Consider the following 17,916-nt stretch of genomic DNA (forward strand, 5'->3'; position numbering starts at 1 on the left):
GGATATATAGTTAGTGTTGGATCAGGTGACCATGAGTCCTCCCTTAGTTATGGTGCAATAGGTCTCGGCTGCTGGGCGACTCCCATGATGCACTGAGTGTTTCTTCTTCAGTCACCTGTTTCACTCGCTCTGTGTTAATACACATTTCTGCATTTCATTATTATTAAAATCTGGCTCTCTTTCACAGCGTGCCTTTGTTTGTTTTCCATCCCTCAACCTAACAGGTCGCGGCAGATGGCCGCCCCTCCCCGAGTCTGGTGTTTCCTTTCCATTGCTCATAGCAACTGTTGCTGTGATTTGGCTCTAAATAAATAAAATTCAACTGAATTCAATAATAAATGGTTAAGATGAGCAAATTGTTAAATTCAGCACCAACAGTCACACAGTTCTGTAAAACGTTTCAAAAAAATTGACAGTGAGGCAACAATACACTGGAAAAGTTACGCAACGCTAGCAACGCTGGTGAAACCTGTAATGTTAGGAGTGAAGATGTGGAGGAATTCACTACTCTGTGAAAGACTGTGTGTGCACAGAGCAATGTAAAATGTTTCTCAACATGAAATTACAAAGAACTGGGGAGTTTCATTAAGAAAAAAAACAAGTAAGCGCAGACTTTCAGTACTGAGCAAAAAGCAAAACTGAAAGTCTGATCTACATTAGAAACAAGTTTGAAATCATTGCACCTCTGAAAACAACTATCAGTTAACACAGCTCGTCTCTGCGCCCACATATTCAGGTTAACACTGAAACATAAAAAAAACTATATATATATCTTGCCTAATTTTTGCAAAACCAGATTGCAACAAGCTAATTGTGTAGTTGCGCTGCCACTCTGGTCCAGACCTGCTATTGAAAACAACTCATTACAGTGAGTAAAACCCACGCTATAATCAGATTTGTCATTCTTTTTTTTTCTTTTTTTTGCTGTAAATCAACAAGCAAAGAAATCCTCAGAAGTTTCAAAGGACCATATAGTCAATCATATATTTTTTCTAAAGTTTACAATTTTTATTTATTATTTATATTCTTTTCAGATTTTAATAAATATCTTACAATGCCTCATGTGAAAAAGGCAACCTTTACAAACGTTCAACGTTTATGCTTGCTAATTATTTGTGTTGAGATTTACTTTTTCATTTTAAAAAAAACGTGTAGATGTTATTACAAAATAGCTAAAATAGTTTATATTATAGTGAAAAAAAATATTGCACCCTCATTTCATCTAGTGAATACAATTTTGCTTGTTTAACCTCCACTCTTCCACGGCATGCATTTTTAATTTCTCTTTGATATTTGGGCTGATTGGGACCTGATCAATGTAAAAACAAAGAATTACTAGATTCTTTTTTTTAACCTAATCTATGTTTCTAAGAAAAATGAGAGCCACATATGAGGATATTCATTTAAAATTTCGATAGAACAGTAGCAGTATAATGTCCTTGTAAGTGGATATCAGGCCCTTGCAGAGCAAAATTGAGTATTTTAGTCTAAATAACCCAAAATGTGATGTCCACATATGTGGACGCCAGGAGGTTAAAGGGGAAATGAGTCTGTTTGCAGAGAGACAGAAAACCAAAGTGTGACACGGATTAGATCTCCGGTGGATTCAGTTTATTTGTTCTCACATTTAATTTGTCACTGATCCGGAAAAGTCCTGCGTGTGTTATCCTCTATCGCCTCTCAGCTGGACAGCTACTGCCCAGTTCCACTTTCTCTCGCTTGCAGAAGGCTCAAATTGCAGCAGATCACTCCTGTTTTAACTCGGCCGCACTGACTGCCTGTGAAGTTTTGAATAGATTTTAAACAATGGATTAGCTCCACGATACTGATCTTTTAACTCAGTATTTTGCCTCCAGGTCACTGAGGTCATCATTCCAATGACTTCCCTCACTGCCCTCACGTAAAAGCTAAAGGCGACCTTTGAGGTTATTGCCCTCGGGCTCTGAAACAGCGTACCTTCCCACAGAAGAAGCTGTTCAGCTGACAATGTTAAATCACCTCTAAATACGTCACTGTTTTTAGATTTTTAGGTATTTTAGTCAAATCTGAGGTGTCTCTCGGTTTGGTTGAGCTCACTATAATTTTTTTCTGTTACAGTCACAGTTTTTTATCATTGGTAAAAATTTATTTGTGTTTTTATTCAAATTTTCTGACTAATGTTTTTCACTTATGATCTTTACTATGTTCTCTGTTTATGTGTATGTGTATGTTCCTGTTCAAAAAAAACTGACTTCAAGTGATTAAGCTAACACTTACTGAACTGTTAATTATTCATGTCAACCACTAATGTGAAGCCAGTTTAAATGTTAATTAAAATCCTGAGCAATGAATAAATTCTCAGTAACTTACAAATGTTAATGTCTTAAGCTGAGGTATTTGTAGCTCACATACCTCAGCACAACAAGTACAGACTTCACCTCCACAGATTCAAGCTCTCCTGTTTGTGCCTCACTTTCAGTACACTGCAGGTGATCATCTGGCTGCACACAAACAGCCTAAATAGTGAAGAAGCGTTACTTAAATACGTAGAAAAATATAATAAGGGTGCGTTTAGTTTCTAAATTCAACTATAAAAGCTTTTTAAAACTAGCTGTTATTACAGAATTACATTTTTAATGTGAAAAATCTGGTGCGCACCTGCAGACCAAGCCACTGGGCTGAAAACTGAAGTTTCCTCACATACCCACTGGAGGCTGGCTCCACAGGTGAGTGAATCCCTGTAGACTCCCATGTCTAAATGGCCAGTTTTGCAGCAGAAATAAACAAACCTGGACTTTGTGTGCAGGGGTGATTTCTTTTTTATTTTTATAAAACAGCTACCTTATAAAAGGATGCCCCCTCCTTTTTTTTAAGACATTAACTCTCCTCCAGCTTGTAAACGATCACTTCCACTTTGTTCACTGATGCTCTGCTTGTTTATGGATGTGCCACTGCCCCCCTCCTCTCACCTCTCTGTCTCTGTCTGTATCCTTGTCGTCATCTTTTTCTGTCTGCCCTGAGCTCCTCCCTGTCTTCGGTTCCTCTCTGCTCACTGATTGCTCTTCCTCTTGGCATCGAGATAGTGTGCGAGTTACACAAGCGACCCACCCTGTGCATGACACCAAGGGCCTGACACACACATGCTATGCGAATGCACACAGACACCCACACCTACAGTACCATACCACCCAGCTAATACTCCCACGCCTCTCAGGAAACACTTTCTGACTCAAAGTCGCCCTCACACACACACACACACATACACAAACACACACACACATAGAATTAGTTAGATGGATGCGTGAACATGAACATGGTTAGACACAGAAAATGAACACGTATAAATTTCTATATATGCACGCAGACACACCACATTCACACAGTGTGTGCTTGCAAACAGGGTGAGCAGCGGCTGCTTGGGTATATGAACGGACTGCTTCGAGTTGTGTATCAGAGTGGTCATCTGCTGCCTTTTCTTCCTTTCCTGTTATGTTGCTTAAAATACACTTTTACTGCTGCAACTGTGTGTTCCTGTATGAGCCCCCAACCCCCCAAAATAACCGTGGCGCATGTAAACGAATACACAAATATAAGCAAGGTTTAATGCAAAAAAACACAAACAACTGATATAACACTTCAGTACAGCTTAAGAGAGTCATACAGAGTCAAATATTGTCATATGTAAGTTAGTTGTATAAAATTATTAAATATTAGATTCATATATTACTCATAGAACATCTGTATACAAGCAATTAATCACATTAGCAGACACCCGTAGAATAGGATACACACACACACAATTGTGCGCAAGCACACACGCTGTCACCCTCTTTACGCTCACATGCACAAATGGACTTTATTCAAACACTTATGCTACTCATTCTCATAAAATGGCTTGTAGTATCACGCATACACTTAGATTTTAATTAACTTCTGATACAAAGACAACAGGGCTGTTATACTGACACCATATGACACATAAATGAGACATTTTGATATGGGATGATAGTGAACGACACAGGAGCGACACAGGATCGTCTCTGGCCTTCTCAGACTTCCTACATGGTAGGTATCTGCAGACACTTAGTCTGTTAATAGAGAACTGAAGGAATCCCATAGTGAACAGCACAAAGCATGTCCTCTCTCCTTTTTCGCCCGTCCAAGGTAAGCACACTGATCTTCTACTGGTGGTTAAAAAAATCGCAACAGAAACTCACAGCTTTTTCTCGTTTTCTCTTTTGGTTGTCAAAATCAGATCGGGGCTTGGGACAGGCAGGCACGGTTCATGCACCCATTTTAGTACCACTCTAGGACACAAAAAACAAGCAAAGCAGCTCCAGAAATGTGGCTGGTGGATGGGTGGAATTGCACTTTTTCTGGCTCAAATGTCTGTGAAATATAAAAAGCATCGAACTACAGGACAGCCTGGTGTAGCGGGGAGACTTAAACTGGAAAAAGGAAGGAAATAAATAATCAGTGAAGCAGGTGTCCTTATATCCTTAGTGTTGTGGTGTATATAACTCCTGGTTTTTTGTATCTCCTGGTCGTCACTGCTCAGCAGTGTTCCAAGTCACTTTACTCATTTTCCAGTATACCGAGCTTGCGATTGTCACTATGGATCACTGATGATGTCACTGAGGGTTTTGGCTGCTGTCGAGAGGCACCGATGAGTGTGTGGAGGTGGCGGTGATGTAGGGGGAGGGCTCCAGAGTGGGAGGTGATGGGGAGTTTTTCTTTTGTAAATGTGAAGGATGCTGGGTTGTGGTGCAGGTCAGGGCTGGTGATGGAAGGGGGTTTAGAGGTATGTGTAGGGGGCAGACGAGTTGGGGAAGGGGTGTGGGGGTGCTCTCAAGAATAGATCAAGCTCTTGAGGAAGCGGGCCGTGCCACGTTTGAAGACGAAGGGACAATCACGCCGCTGGGAAGCGCCTCGAGTCGGAGAGGAAGCCAAACAACGAGAGGAAAAGCGCTCTGATTTTTGCACAGGAAGCCCAATGCACCTCCTGCTCGGGCCAGATAAGAGCGCTGCAGTTCCCAGGGCCAGACCCAGCAGTGGACCCAGGACCCAGGCGAGAGGCCCCCCGTCAGCCTGGCCCAGCCTGGTCCACTGTCCCTGGGCCTCCTCCAGCACGGCGTCAGGCTTGTGGTGGTGCAGCCGGGCTGCAAAGAACAAGGGGCCCAGTGAGGATCCAATCAAAAGTACCAGTCCAAAGAAATACAATCAGCACAGAAACTGAAGCTGAACCAGAACAGAGCTTTACAAAGGACCGTGAGGCAGCCAGTTAAGAAGCCAAATGTAATCTGCAGTGTAATTACTGTGCAAACATGCTTGACTCATTTTTTAGGTATACTATAACTTCTGCTGTTCTACTTTGTTGGGAAATACAGCCTTTTTGTTTATTTTATGCCTCTTTCTTTATGTAATTACAATACTGCTACAAATCACATTATATTAATGGAATAAAAATGGCTTAAAGTCGAATTATTCATCTAAGTGATGATTAAAAACTGGGCTTTGCCAAATTTCTCACATGTGCAGATTGCATCTGACATCTTACTGTGAAACAAGACAAAGGTGCTGTCACACATACAATAAACGGCATGAACAAAAGAGCTTACATCACTTGACCTGGATTTACTCTGACACTGAAGATTGCATACTTTGGCGCTGCCAGGCGGCCTGAGACAATCCTAATGTACATTATGTAGATAACTTTTGGCATTTGGATGAGATTGATTGGCGTGGCGCCTTGTGAGAGTGCCAGGGTTAAGGGTCAAGTACAGTTATGATGTCAGTGTGTCTCAGGGGGCAAAAGAGCGTGGGCAGCTGCTGTGGTGCTCTCAGGTAATACTTAACCTTTCTGACTTGTTTGTAAGGAACACAATACGTGTCTGACCTCCGAGAGCAGCTCAATCAATGTTTCTGCCAAAATGCCTGCTTGGATACTGGCGTGTGTTTAAGGCTGACTGTCCCTTCGCTTCATCGGGCTGGGCCATTTCTCATGAGAACTTTGTATATTGAGTGTGTGTCAGATATAAGAAAAAGCATCACAGGATGCAGTGTGCAATCACAATAATAAACAGGCCTCTCACCCTGCCTCCTGGACAGGAAATTCATTAAATCATAGCGTTTGATTTGGAAACCAACAAATCGTGACTGAGAGCACGGAACTGGCTGCTATTGAAGTGTGTTTTTTTTCTCTGTCCTTTCAAGTCTGAGATACAACGTGTACTGTGTTTGTGAATGTACCAGGCACACACACACACACACACACACACACACACATAGGATGCAGATTTGTATGAACTTAAACAAACATATGGAAAGGACACATGGACAGTAAGAGAACAAAAATATGAGAAAGAGCTGCACAATCAAACAAACATGCAAACACTGGGCCGATGAAATACACACACACAAACACACACACAGACACACACACATTTTCACACATTCCTGCACATGAAAGGCCCCCAAAGGCATCTGTTCTGGTTACAAGAAGGAAACGCTGTCTGAACACACGCAGAAATAGACAAAACATGTCTCGTTTTACAACAAAAAAAATAAAAAATCACACATACACACACACACACACACACACACTCCAATGAGTAACATAGAAGAAACATCATTATTTATTCTATGTGCACATGAAGTGTTATAATATTATTAATATTTTTAACCTTGCAGCCAAAAAGGTAAAAAAAAATAAATATATGCCTTTTATTTTTTTACATTTTTGCAGATTAATTATGCACAGTATGTGAAGTAAATTTCTGAGGTGCCAGATTTTAATATAATAAAAGCACTTGAAGCTCTGTATAGCTGTATGGTTTTTATATTTGGCTTATATTGTTCTTCTGGTCAATTATGTGCATACTAGGAAACCAGCTATCTTTATTTAAGAATTTATAAAGTATAGAAAATTATACATTTTAATGGATTTTATAAATTAGTTTAGTGCTTTAGTGCTTAGTGCTGGTAAGGTTGTGATGTTCTGGGTACTTACAGGCCTTTAGACGGACAGGGATGCCAAAGCCACTGGATGTGTGGAGGAGGGACTCCGTGGGATGTGCAACGCAGGGCTTGTCTGCTCCCCCGTGGTACGGAGCCCGGGTCCTGCAGCAACACCGCTTTCTCCCCTATTTTTGGACTCACTACAAGACGAGATGATGCCGAGATAAACATGATAAAAAAGTGAGGTTTAATGTCCTGAGGACAGGACATTTAGAGCTGAAGAAGTATTTTTGTTGTTGTTGTTTCTCACCGTTAACCACAAGTGTGAGTGTGAGATTCTGGTAGAGTCTGTGTTCCTGGTTTTGTACGAGGACCGTGTACTTCCCAGCATCCTCTTCTGCAACATCCCGGATAACCAGGGAATTTCCACTCATGTGGTATCTGGAGCATTGCTCTGCTGCAACCGTGCCATCCTTCAGCCTGCCAGGAAAAAAAAATAGACCTCTGAGTAAAGTGGAGAGGAGGGATGTTTCCGAAAAGCTTCAGGTAGTGTGTGAAGGATGAAACAAAGTTGCAGGGAAGGAAATAAGTTGGAATACTTAAAGTGCTGATGAGTCATATTTTATTGGGAAGTCATTCCCTCTTTCCAAGAAATTAAGAAGTTAGCTGAGATAAGCTTCCAGGTTAAAGGAGGTAAAGCATAAATAAAAAAAAAAAACACTGGAGAGGTATGAACACTAAAGAAGAAGCTCTCAAGTCACAAATTTTGTGAGGATACAGGAGTATTTCTGATCACTTACCAAATGACTTTTGGGGCCGGGAACGCTCGCAGTTTGGGAGAGATTTTATAAGATTTCTCTCCTGCTTGCACCATCATCACCAGTCCGTTTCTGGGTTTCAGGTTGATAAATGGTCGGTCTGAAAATGAGGGAAAAATGTGCATTAAAAAAGCTGATGTCAAATTTTGGAAACCGCTGTGACGTTCTGGAGCCTGTGATAAAGAATGCGCTGGTCACAGAAACTTAAAAAAATTAAGCAAGCATGACTGGAATGAGTAATCCGGGCAGATGACTGGTGAATTTCCTGAATGTCGGGATGGGTCAGCGGAGGAAACTCACCATAGACAGTAACATTGACGTGTTTGTGCTGGCTTTGATCACCACTCTTGACGCGGCACGTGTAGCGGCCTCGGTCTGAACGCTGGAGCTTCGGGATGGTCAGAATACTGTAGAACAACATTTCTGTTTGATGCTTCACAAGCCTTTTGAAAGTTGAGCCGGCATTGATACTCTGCAGGATAACATGACAGAAGAGCCATGAGATTAACACTGAAGGGTAATCTTTTGATTGTGCAAGGGAAAGAGTTATGCACTTGTTATAAATCAGTAATAACGCCATTAATTACAGCCCTAACTAATAGAGTATAAAATGAAAGACATTTACCAACCCTAAAGGGGATTTCATTTGCACAGGCAGTGCTTTTGTGTTACCTACATACCTTCCACTTATTTTACACTTCAAAATAAATATGAATAGAATCTCTAAGACGTTTACTTGAGTATAAGATGTAGCATGCTTGGCTGATAGAATATATATTTTGCGAAGTGAGGCAGGAAGTTGGTTCTTCCCTATCAAAGGTAATTTTTCGTCTAAACATGTGCTTCTTTCATCTCCAGAGACTGTAAAGTAGCTCTGACCTTTCCAGGGTAGTCCCATGTGAAGTTGACTCTGGTGTTCAACTCTGCAGTGGCAGAGCAGTTCAAGACCAGTCGCTGTCCCTTTAAGGCCTGCGTATGTTCACTGCTGTTCAGACGCACATCTTTGATTTTATTCACTGAGACAAAAATAAGTAGAATATCAGGGATTTTGCACAAAAACCATTGATGCACACATACATGTTTACGCGTGATGTATATAGTTGTGCAGAAAGAGCTTGCTGACCTATTCTGTGTACAAAATATCTGCGTGACTGGTGTCGGACTATGTCACCAGTGGTCTGGCAGAAGAAGAGGCCGATGTAAAAGAAGGTGGGAGATCTGATTGTGAAGCCTCGCCTGCTGTTCCAGATAATGTTCCTCTGGTCTGGACTCAAGCTGTGGCTGCGGTACTGTGAAAGAGGCAAGGAGAAAACAACACCCATCACATGTCTGACTGCACCACAGTCTACAGCACAGAAGCGATGACACAGTTTAACCACACTGAACAAACAATTGTCATGGCTCAAGATACAAGATACAAGTCATGGTGATTAACTTTGAAATGTGAACACATGATAAATTACAAATGTGGAAAGAACCTGCTTGTACCTCGAGTAAAATAACTGTAATTTGTGACTATTTGTCATTTGCAACAGTGACTTGGCTTTTTTTTTTTTTTTTTTTTGCTTTGAGTCAGAGGCATCTGCCTGCTCCAGAAAACAAGTAGGAATTCAGATTAATGTATTAGATGTGAAAAGTTTTGTGTTAAATCTATCTGAAGATAGACATCAAATAATGTATTCATACAACTGATAATGGGACATGATAAAAAGCTCCTGAACAGGTGTTGGAAATCAACCTTTATTTTAAAACTCCTAAAAGTCCAAGTCAAGCCTCATTTTGGACGTTTTTCTCAGAGCAATGTTTTTAAAAACAAAAGTAGAGGTGCCGGGATCATGTTGGTTCTGCGGTTAGCGCCGTTGATTCACAGCAGGTGGATCCATGCTGTGAGGAGTTTGCATGTTCAACTTGAGCCCCAGCAGGTTTTTGGTAGCTCCAGTTTCTTCATGCTGTGGTCATGCTGCCAGGCAATCACGCAGCAACAACCAAAAGTTTGCTGAACAACAAGAAATTCATGCACTTGATGTCATTTGAGCTTTTGTTTTCACTTCAATGGACAGATCATCCTCGGGCTTGGGGGAGATAAGTCCTCTGGGATGCTGTGCAGTTTCTTTCAGATAAAGACCTCCAGAAGAATGAGGCTGCCTATAATCCCACAGGGTTTGTTTTATAATTCTTGTCTACCTTGTATAACTGAACAACCTTGTTGTTTTCTTGGAAGTTGCTACAAGGAAATGTTTACTAGAGTTTCTGTGACATGGTGGAAGCCTCCCACCCTCTCCCGAGGGAACAGGTAGAGCCCTCCTCCACCAGCATCACACACAAACAGTTTCCCCCTCTCGTGCACCCCTGATGTGAACTGGTTGATATCCCCCTCCCAGAGTGATGTGACCCCCCCGAGACAGCACTGAGCTCCTCCTTCTCCTGTCCCAGGCCTTTAAAATAGATACTTCCTCACTTCTTCCTCTTCTGAACTCATTGACACCCAGCCCGTGAGCTCTAGCACCCTGTGTGCCATTCTTACTCCAGTGTCTATGCTGAGAATCGGTAAAAATGAAGAAAAAAGTGGAGGGAAAAGGGGAGGAGCAAAAGAGTCAGGCAGGATATGAAAAACGTGACTCCAGTCCATCTCCTTGCATCCTGTTACTACAGGATATAGACTTTTGACTTGTCGACCCCGTGATCCCGCACCTCCCGGTCACTTTCACGGCTAGAGCGAGAGAGCAGAACCTCCTGCGCATTGTTCTTCTCGAGAAGGGTCATATTAGACAAGCAGGCAAAGTGCAAAGTCCTTCCAGGAAAAAAACACTCCAGTGACAGCGAGTGGGTTCCAGGTTATGACCAAAAACTGGAGGGGAAGAGGAGGGATATCAAGGAAGAAGAGGACAGCTATTTTTAGAATAATTACCTTAGCTGATCCAAGCACCGAGATGGAGGCAGGACAAATGTGGATGTGACATGCACGGCTTAGTTTGTCCAAGTTTTTTGGACTTCCTGTGTTCTAAATCACAAGAATCTAAAATTCCTTCATATTTCTCTTTTGTTAATGTGTCAGTGCTTTGGGTGTGCTGGTCCAAACAGAGAATATCTAAAGAAATATTTCTTACTTTGGCATTAAAGTCTGCTTCAGCCACTGACCTCCACAAATGCAGATGGAGGGAAATTAAAGGGCTTAACAAAGAGTGGATGGATGAACATGACATTTTCATGATGAAAGGTGTAGTTGACTTTTAAAAAAAGATAAATCCATGCTGCTGCTGCTGCTGCTGGACTAATTTTACACACTTTCTAATCTGTGTCTTTACTGTAAGTGCAGTACTAAACTGCTGAGGTTGCCTTTAATCTTCAATGTATTCTTTCTGTTTTGTGCATCCAAAAGCAGAATAACCAACACTTACTTAGCCTTCTTTCACTGTCTCGACCTGAGCCAGTACTGTATGTTTTATAACTTGTTGACTGTAGATATCATTTTCCAATAGTGACGCACAAACCGTCATTTTAATGACGAATGCTCCTGATTAAAGAGAATAGACTCTACTTTGATCTATTGGGGCCAACAGTAGCCACCTCTGCTTCCTCCACCAGGCTGTCCAGCTGTTTAAAGCATCAGTTGGAGGAAGTTGGCAGCCAGTGTTCCTACTACAAGATGTAGAGGGTGAGATGTGGGAAATGGTGCTGGCCAGTGGCCAGTGGGGCACTCCAGACCCAACAGTGGTTCCCAGTAAAAACCCTCAAAAACAGGTAGAGATGTTAAAGACATGAGCAGGGAATCACGTTTGATTAACCCGCAAATAGTTTGCACTTTTACTCTCTCTGCTCTCCCCCTCACTCAGCACTCGAGCGCCAACACTCACAAACATATCCGCACACACTTTCACACATATCCGCAGACGGACACAAACAAACGGACACACACGCCACAGTGCAATGGCTGCCAAGATAAGAACAATGTGGCGAATGATCTGGACAGGGAGACATGACTGAACACTGTATCGCGTGCATATGTGAGGCCTGATTGAAAAAACTGGGCAAAGCAACGATGATGTGCAGAGAACGGAACGTGAGCGATTGAGCGAAGAAGTACAAAGTGTGACACGAGTGCCCAAACACAATCAGAACATGGATCGTGATGCAGAGCAGGTCTCTGCACCCATGCACAGTGCATTAAATTTAAAAGGTGTTCAGTCACTTGGTAGATAAAAAGCACATCTCCTGCACAAACCTTTACTAGTTCTGTGGTGACGTTGGGGCTGGTGACCCGGCAGGGGATGACCAGTGGCTCCTTTTCCTTCAGGTACAACACGTCTGGGCTCATATTTCCATCCTCCACGAATAGCTGCTGGCTGTCTGAAACCCAAACACTGCGGTCAGGGACACATATTGTACAATATTAAGTGTGTAAAATAAATGCATGAATAAAGAGTCTTTCTTACATATGATATGTTAAAAAAAAATATTGGGGGAGTCAAGGTTAAAATTATGCATTAGCAGAGTGGCTCCTTTGTGGCTACCTGTCTGTTAAATCTAGCAGAAAATCTGGACCTTTTGTTCCTGGTTTTGTTCTCGACTGGCTAGCATTCATTTCATATTGCATCCTGGTCCCATTAATGATGCATGTATAAAGTGAAAGACAGGCCCGTAAATAAATTTCCAAACAAGCTCTTGCATCACTCCTCTTGCTGTTTCCACATTTTTAGATCCCTTTCATCATTTTGGGCCAACTTTTAAAGTCATGCACATATATAGAAACTGCCTCTTTGCACAAGACACACCCACACACACAAACACACTTCCAATATCAGTCTCAACAACAACAAACAAAAGCAAACAGACACACACTCCTAAACATTCACTGAATACCCATTCAGCAAATGACTGTCTGTAGTCAGCGATAAACACTCAGATTGTTTGGAGGCAATCAAACGGCTCTCCATGTGTTTCTCCTCTCGGCTCGACTACTGTAAAAGCGCTGTGCCATTCAAAGGTGTGGGTGTTGCTCGCTGTATTGTTTGTGACCATAGGGTGTTATTCAAGGAAAGCAAATCTCTGAACATTCAAACAAAAGTACCCCAAGGACTAGTAGCCTGGAGGCTTCCTTCTTCTGCTTTGATTCCTAATAGAGAAGTCGGGGAGGGAGGCAAATGTCTGAGCAGAGCTGCAGGCCAAGTCTGACGCTTAATGGACATGGTGACCTGAGCGATTGATGGCTCCCGAGGGTCCTGTTGGCTAAACAGTAATGTGCCCTGTGACCCTGGCTTCCAGCCCAACTCTGCCTCATAATTGCGCAGACTGAGCAGCGTCACCTTCCAGGACAGGGAGGAGCTGGCTGGGCAGACATCATGCCTCCTCTGCCCCTGAGCTACTGCCCTTCATCTTATCCTTCTCAGCTCTTCACACACACACACACAAACACACACACTTCCACACACCGCCCTGCCGCCACCTTGTAGAGACACAGCGACATTCCCTCCCAGCACACCCCCTTCGAGCCCTTCCCCTCCTTCCCAAAGCACAGGATGCTTCAAGCAAGGCTGAGCAGAGCAGATAAGGCTGATGCCCTGGGAAACTCTGCCCGGGCCTGAGCCTTTCAGCAGCTGGGCTATTCCTGGCCTCGAAGTAGCACGTAAACGAAAGTAAAAAAAAAAAAAAAAGAAGAAGAAGAAGAAGAAGAATTTATATATAGACAAAAAGGAGGTAGGCCTGGGATGAGAAAAGGGGGAGGCAGGGGAGGAGGGCAGTGAAACTGTGCCAGAGTCATCTAGAAGGATGTGTTGTTAGGACAAACAGTGTTTAGATATAATTGGCTCACTGGCATTGGTCTGTATTTAGCGCCCACTGCATCCTGTTTAACCTGACATTACAAACAATACACATGGCAGGGTGAATGAGTGAAGGGCTTCTCAATGAGCGGGCTAAAAACAGCTATTAAAAAAAACATAACGCAAAACAGAAAAAAGTGCCCGGGGTAGCGGTGTCTTACCTGTGACATAAACGTAGATGGATGTCTGTTTATGGGGTTTGTCCTGGTACCTGCAGCGGAACAGGCCGGTGTGCTGGGCCTGGATGCTGCTGACTTTCACCTGGCTGCAGTAATGCTTGCTCGTCCTTCCACAGCGAGATTCACTCACGTCCACCTGATCTCTGTCCAAGCCTGCTGGGAACGTCCAGCTCAGCTGCCAGCGACCCCTGGTCAACAGTTACAGTGAGTTGGTAACCCTCTACAGCTTACATCACTGTAACTGTATCCCTTTATCCAAAGATGATTTCAACATGTGTGTGGAAGATGAAGATATATATTGGACTCTAATGAACTTATAATACATTACAATCTCATTCTGTTTTAGCTGCACGTGGTAAGCGTGCAATAACACGTAATAATAGGTGCTTGTAATTTATTTAGAAAAAGGATCACTAGTAAATGTTGAAGAGATTGTTTCAATGGAAAAACTGACTCATGCTTTTAAGCTGCTTTATGAGATGCTCAAGCTAGAGAGGAAAGAATGAGGAACAAGAAGTAGGGGGAAAGATGTAAGGTGCTTGCACAACAACTGATGGTTTATTTTTATTCAATGTTCTAGTGTTTATTTAAGAGTTTTCGTAATTCTGTGCCTTCATTAAGAGATTTCTTTAACCAGATATCAGTCATGGTGACTGTCTCATTCAATCCCAACCCAGGTTCAGCCCTTTATCCAAACTACGGATGCCTGGCTCAGATCTCTCTACCAAAATCCTTCTAAGTCTTAGCAGCAGGCACCCATCCCAAAACACTTCTGGATACTTATTTTGGGCAGTTAGTTAATAACGTTATCCAAACTTGACTTTAATTTCAGTGGCTATCAGCACATAAACACTGCATTCATAGAACACATTTTAAAAGGCTTTTTTCCTCCAGGAAGTTACACTTCTACCACCATCTTTACTAAAAAAATGAATTACAGATTTTAAATCACAATGTTTCCGCCTCTACCTGAAACTCACCTGCAGTTGAGCGTTAGCATCTGGTTAGCATCCAGAACCTGCTGCCGAGTTTTGACATCCAGGAGAGGGACGCTGAACCTCCCCTTCTGATCTTTATCTGCAGAGGTCAGAGCGCCGAAAAGATGAGTAAATTTATAGAAACAGTTCAACACCCAATGACCTGTAGTGTGGTTTGTCTCATAGCAAGTATCTATTAACCTATGGATCTCTCCAGAGAGGTTAGAGGTCAAGGAGAACTTATAAATGTCAAAGTGAAAAGGGTACATCTGGACTGAGTTTGTTGACTCTGGTTAACTGCTTAATTCAGGTGTAGAGACAAGTGTCCATGTGGTTGGGACGTACACAGTGAAAAACCCTTTTCAATCACTTTTAGGGAAATCCTGAAAGATAACACACTTCCTGTAAGGTATGCCAACCAGTCTGGGTGATTCCCACCTCCACAGCACGTCCTCCATCAGCATCTCTGACCCTGCTCACATCTCCTCGCTAAACCCACTTAAGAAGTTTTGTGGAAATGCGTAAGCAGTGTCCCTCTTGTTTATCAAATAAAGGCATTTCTCCACTTCATCGCTGAGGTTTATTAATGAGAGATAAAGACTGTCCACCCTTCCTTCCTCAAAACAACAGAGGAAACATCATTCAGGGAAGCCCGTCCTTCACTCGGACTCCTCCTCGCACAGCAGCTCATAAAGAACCACCTCCACTGATCTGTGAGCAGTTAAACTGCTGCTAGGGCAGTTAGCGAATTTATCACTTAAATCCATTATTGCCTTTCATTGTCAGCATCATTGTTCCCAGTGGATCCCCCATTGAGCACAGTATCTAGTATTACTCATACTGCTAACACTTCCTATGCTACTTCCTTGGGTTTCACAGGAGGCAGCAAATACACACACACAGGCAGGAGAATGGAAGATGGAGGGGGAAGTCAAGGATCTCCTCCAGCTTTTCAACAAGCTGTTTAAACAAGTGTCTAATTAGCACACTTTCTGTGTTATCAGGTAAAGGAAAGCATTTCGCAATCCTAACTACAACATCACTGCCATTACCAGGAAGTACTGTGGTTAGTTTCCACAAAGGCTCATTACACTGACGTACCAGGGAATCTAAAACAAACACCTGAGGGCAATGAAATATTTAAAGTGCCATGAACAGAAACATGCAGATGCATACTAAGGTGAAATTCAGACAAATTAATGAGGACATAGTAAACTCTTTGAGCTGAAATTTACATCACTGCAATAAATCTCAGGAGCATGAAGATTTCTAGACAATCAGCCGACATGAAGAATTTGTTTACCTGTAGTGAAATGTGATCATATGATTTTATTATCAGTTTTAAAATACTAACAGATATAGAGAGGTCCAGTCTAGAATAGTCTCTCCAATAATTCTGATTAATATAATGTATTAAAGGTAACAGTGACAGCGGGGTGTGAATAAATGAAGAATTTAGTTTGTTCTGTGTAAGAAGGTGTTTTTCAGAACGGCTGATTATGCATTATATTTTATATTATGTATTAATCATTATTATTATGTATTTTCTGCAGTTATTCTGGACTGATTCACGTTATTTGTCACATTCAGTTGAATAAATATTGATGCAGAACCTTTTTTATACTTCTTCCTTTCTCTGTATTACACTGCTATATATGTACATATGGATTAAGTACAGGTATGCATGTATGTGCGTGTTTTACTTGTCATCCAGCAGGAAATAATTGGTGGAGTTTTTGTTTCAGTGACAGATTTAAAACAAACGCCATGATGCATTTGGAAAATGAAAAAACAAAATTTTAAATAGTAATAGCACATGAACAGTCGAGGATAACTAGAAGTGATGTAATAAGTCGTTACACGTGTAGGACATCTTTTAAAATTCACCGTATGCAAAATAAAACAATTAAATTAAAACTTTTTAAAAATGCCATGTCCCGGATCAAGCTCTTAATGTAACGCACGATTTGATATGCCAGTTTCGCTGAACATGTACAGTGACAATAAAGGGTGATTCTACTCTATTCTATTTTGCACCTGTAGACGCATCATTTTTTATTCCTTGAACTGCTTCCACTGGACTCCATAAATGCAACCTAGCGACTGTTTGAGCAATGAGCACAAATTCACATCGGTTCCTGCTCAGAGGAGTTTTTGACCCCTCATCCATTTATATTATTGACAAGCTCACTAGCTTCAGGAAACAACGCCTGCGCGCATCCATTCAGCAGAGGCCATGCGGGCAAGGAGCCGGGCCACAGGGGTCCCGGTTATCCAAACAAGTGTCCGGGTGGGATATGGCTCTTATCATCCTCAGCGAAAAAGGAGGTTTACAGCTTCAGACACGCAGCCACAGCGGCGACACAACAAGCCGATAAATGAGGAGCGGCAGCGCAATAATTAAGGGGGATTGGCTGTCAGTCTGTTGTTTTCTACCTTGATTAGTTGAAATACTTATTTTTGTTAGGTTTGTCAGGTTTACAAGAAATAACGATCATGAAGGATTTTGGCTCTAATTAACTAACTATTACAAACAAGTTTCCTTGACTGTAAATTAGCGCAGGTCTGTGTAAATTAGCAGTTATCCTTGCTGCACGCACTCTGTGCGCCCGTAACATCTGCAAAACTGACCCAGTTACTTACCTTTTGCTAGAACACCATAAAATCCAAACAGCAGGGAGAAGAGAATAAAATTCATCATGTCTGGAGACTCCGAAGCAGCTTTGCGCTTTCAAATAAAATAACGCATGAAAGAAGTTGTATTCCTGCTGTGGCTCCTTTCCCCCTTTCCCCCTTCTTTTCTCTCCACCGGACTACAAACGCAGCACAGCGCGGTTGACTGCTGCGCTCTGAGCTGAGGATCACCGAATGGGAGACAGTTTCCTGAGTTTATCTGCGGGAGATCACGCAACAGGACACCGCGCTTGAGCTCCAGTGCAACTTTTTCCCATCGTTTCGGATTGTGGTGCGGCTTTATACTGTTCCCACAGTGCACCCACCGGATAGACGGCTTCCGTTACGTCCAGTGACACACCCAGCGCGCGCAACAGCGGTCCCATTTCAGCTGTCCCATGTAGTAAAACCTGCTAAATGTTATATTTTTCTAATATAAGAAAAATCAAAACTCTGTTTCCTCGGATTTTTCACACTTCGGATTGGACATTCACTTTTTGTTCCTAAGCCAAGA

At 42.2% G+C, this 17,916-nt stretch overlaps 1 protein-coding gene across 1 annotated transcript in view; it reads right to left on the minus strand.

Moving 5' to 3' along the window:
- flt1 (fms related receptor tyrosine kinase 1) overlaps window positions 1–17,743 on the minus strand; it is a 49,449-nt gene extending 31,706 nt beyond the window's left edge. The window contains exons 1-10 of the mRNA XM_082547424.1: window positions 17,373–17,743; window positions 14,733–14,829; window positions 13,735–13,940; window positions 11,977–12,101; window positions 8,878–9,043; window positions 8,634–8,770; window positions 8,055–8,226; window positions 7,737–7,854; window positions 7,247–7,416; window positions 6,989–7,136 (exon numbers count right to left, since the gene is read on the minus strand). Coding sequence (XP_082403550.1) covers window positions 6,989–7,136; window positions 7,247–7,416; window positions 7,737–7,854; window positions 8,055–8,226; window positions 8,634–8,770; window positions 8,878–9,043; window positions 11,977–12,101; window positions 13,735–13,940; window positions 14,733–14,829; window positions 17,373–17,430 — 1,397 coding nt within the window. The 5' untranslated portion in view covers window positions 17,431–17,743. The remainder of the gene's footprint in view (window positions 1–6,988; window positions 7,137–7,246; window positions 7,417–7,736; window positions 7,855–8,054; window positions 8,227–8,633; window positions 8,771–8,877; window positions 9,044–11,976; window positions 12,102–13,734; window positions 13,941–14,732; window positions 14,830–17,372) is intronic.
- Window positions 17,744–17,916: the final 173 nt, after the last annotated feature.

The sequence above is a fragment of the Aulonocara stuartgranti genome (genome assembly GCF_965226115.1).
Source record: "Aulonocara stuartgranti genome assembly, chromosome: 9".
NCBI classification, from domain to species: Eukaryota; Metazoa; Chordata; class Actinopteri; order Cichliformes; family Cichlidae; genus Aulonocara; species Aulonocara stuartgranti.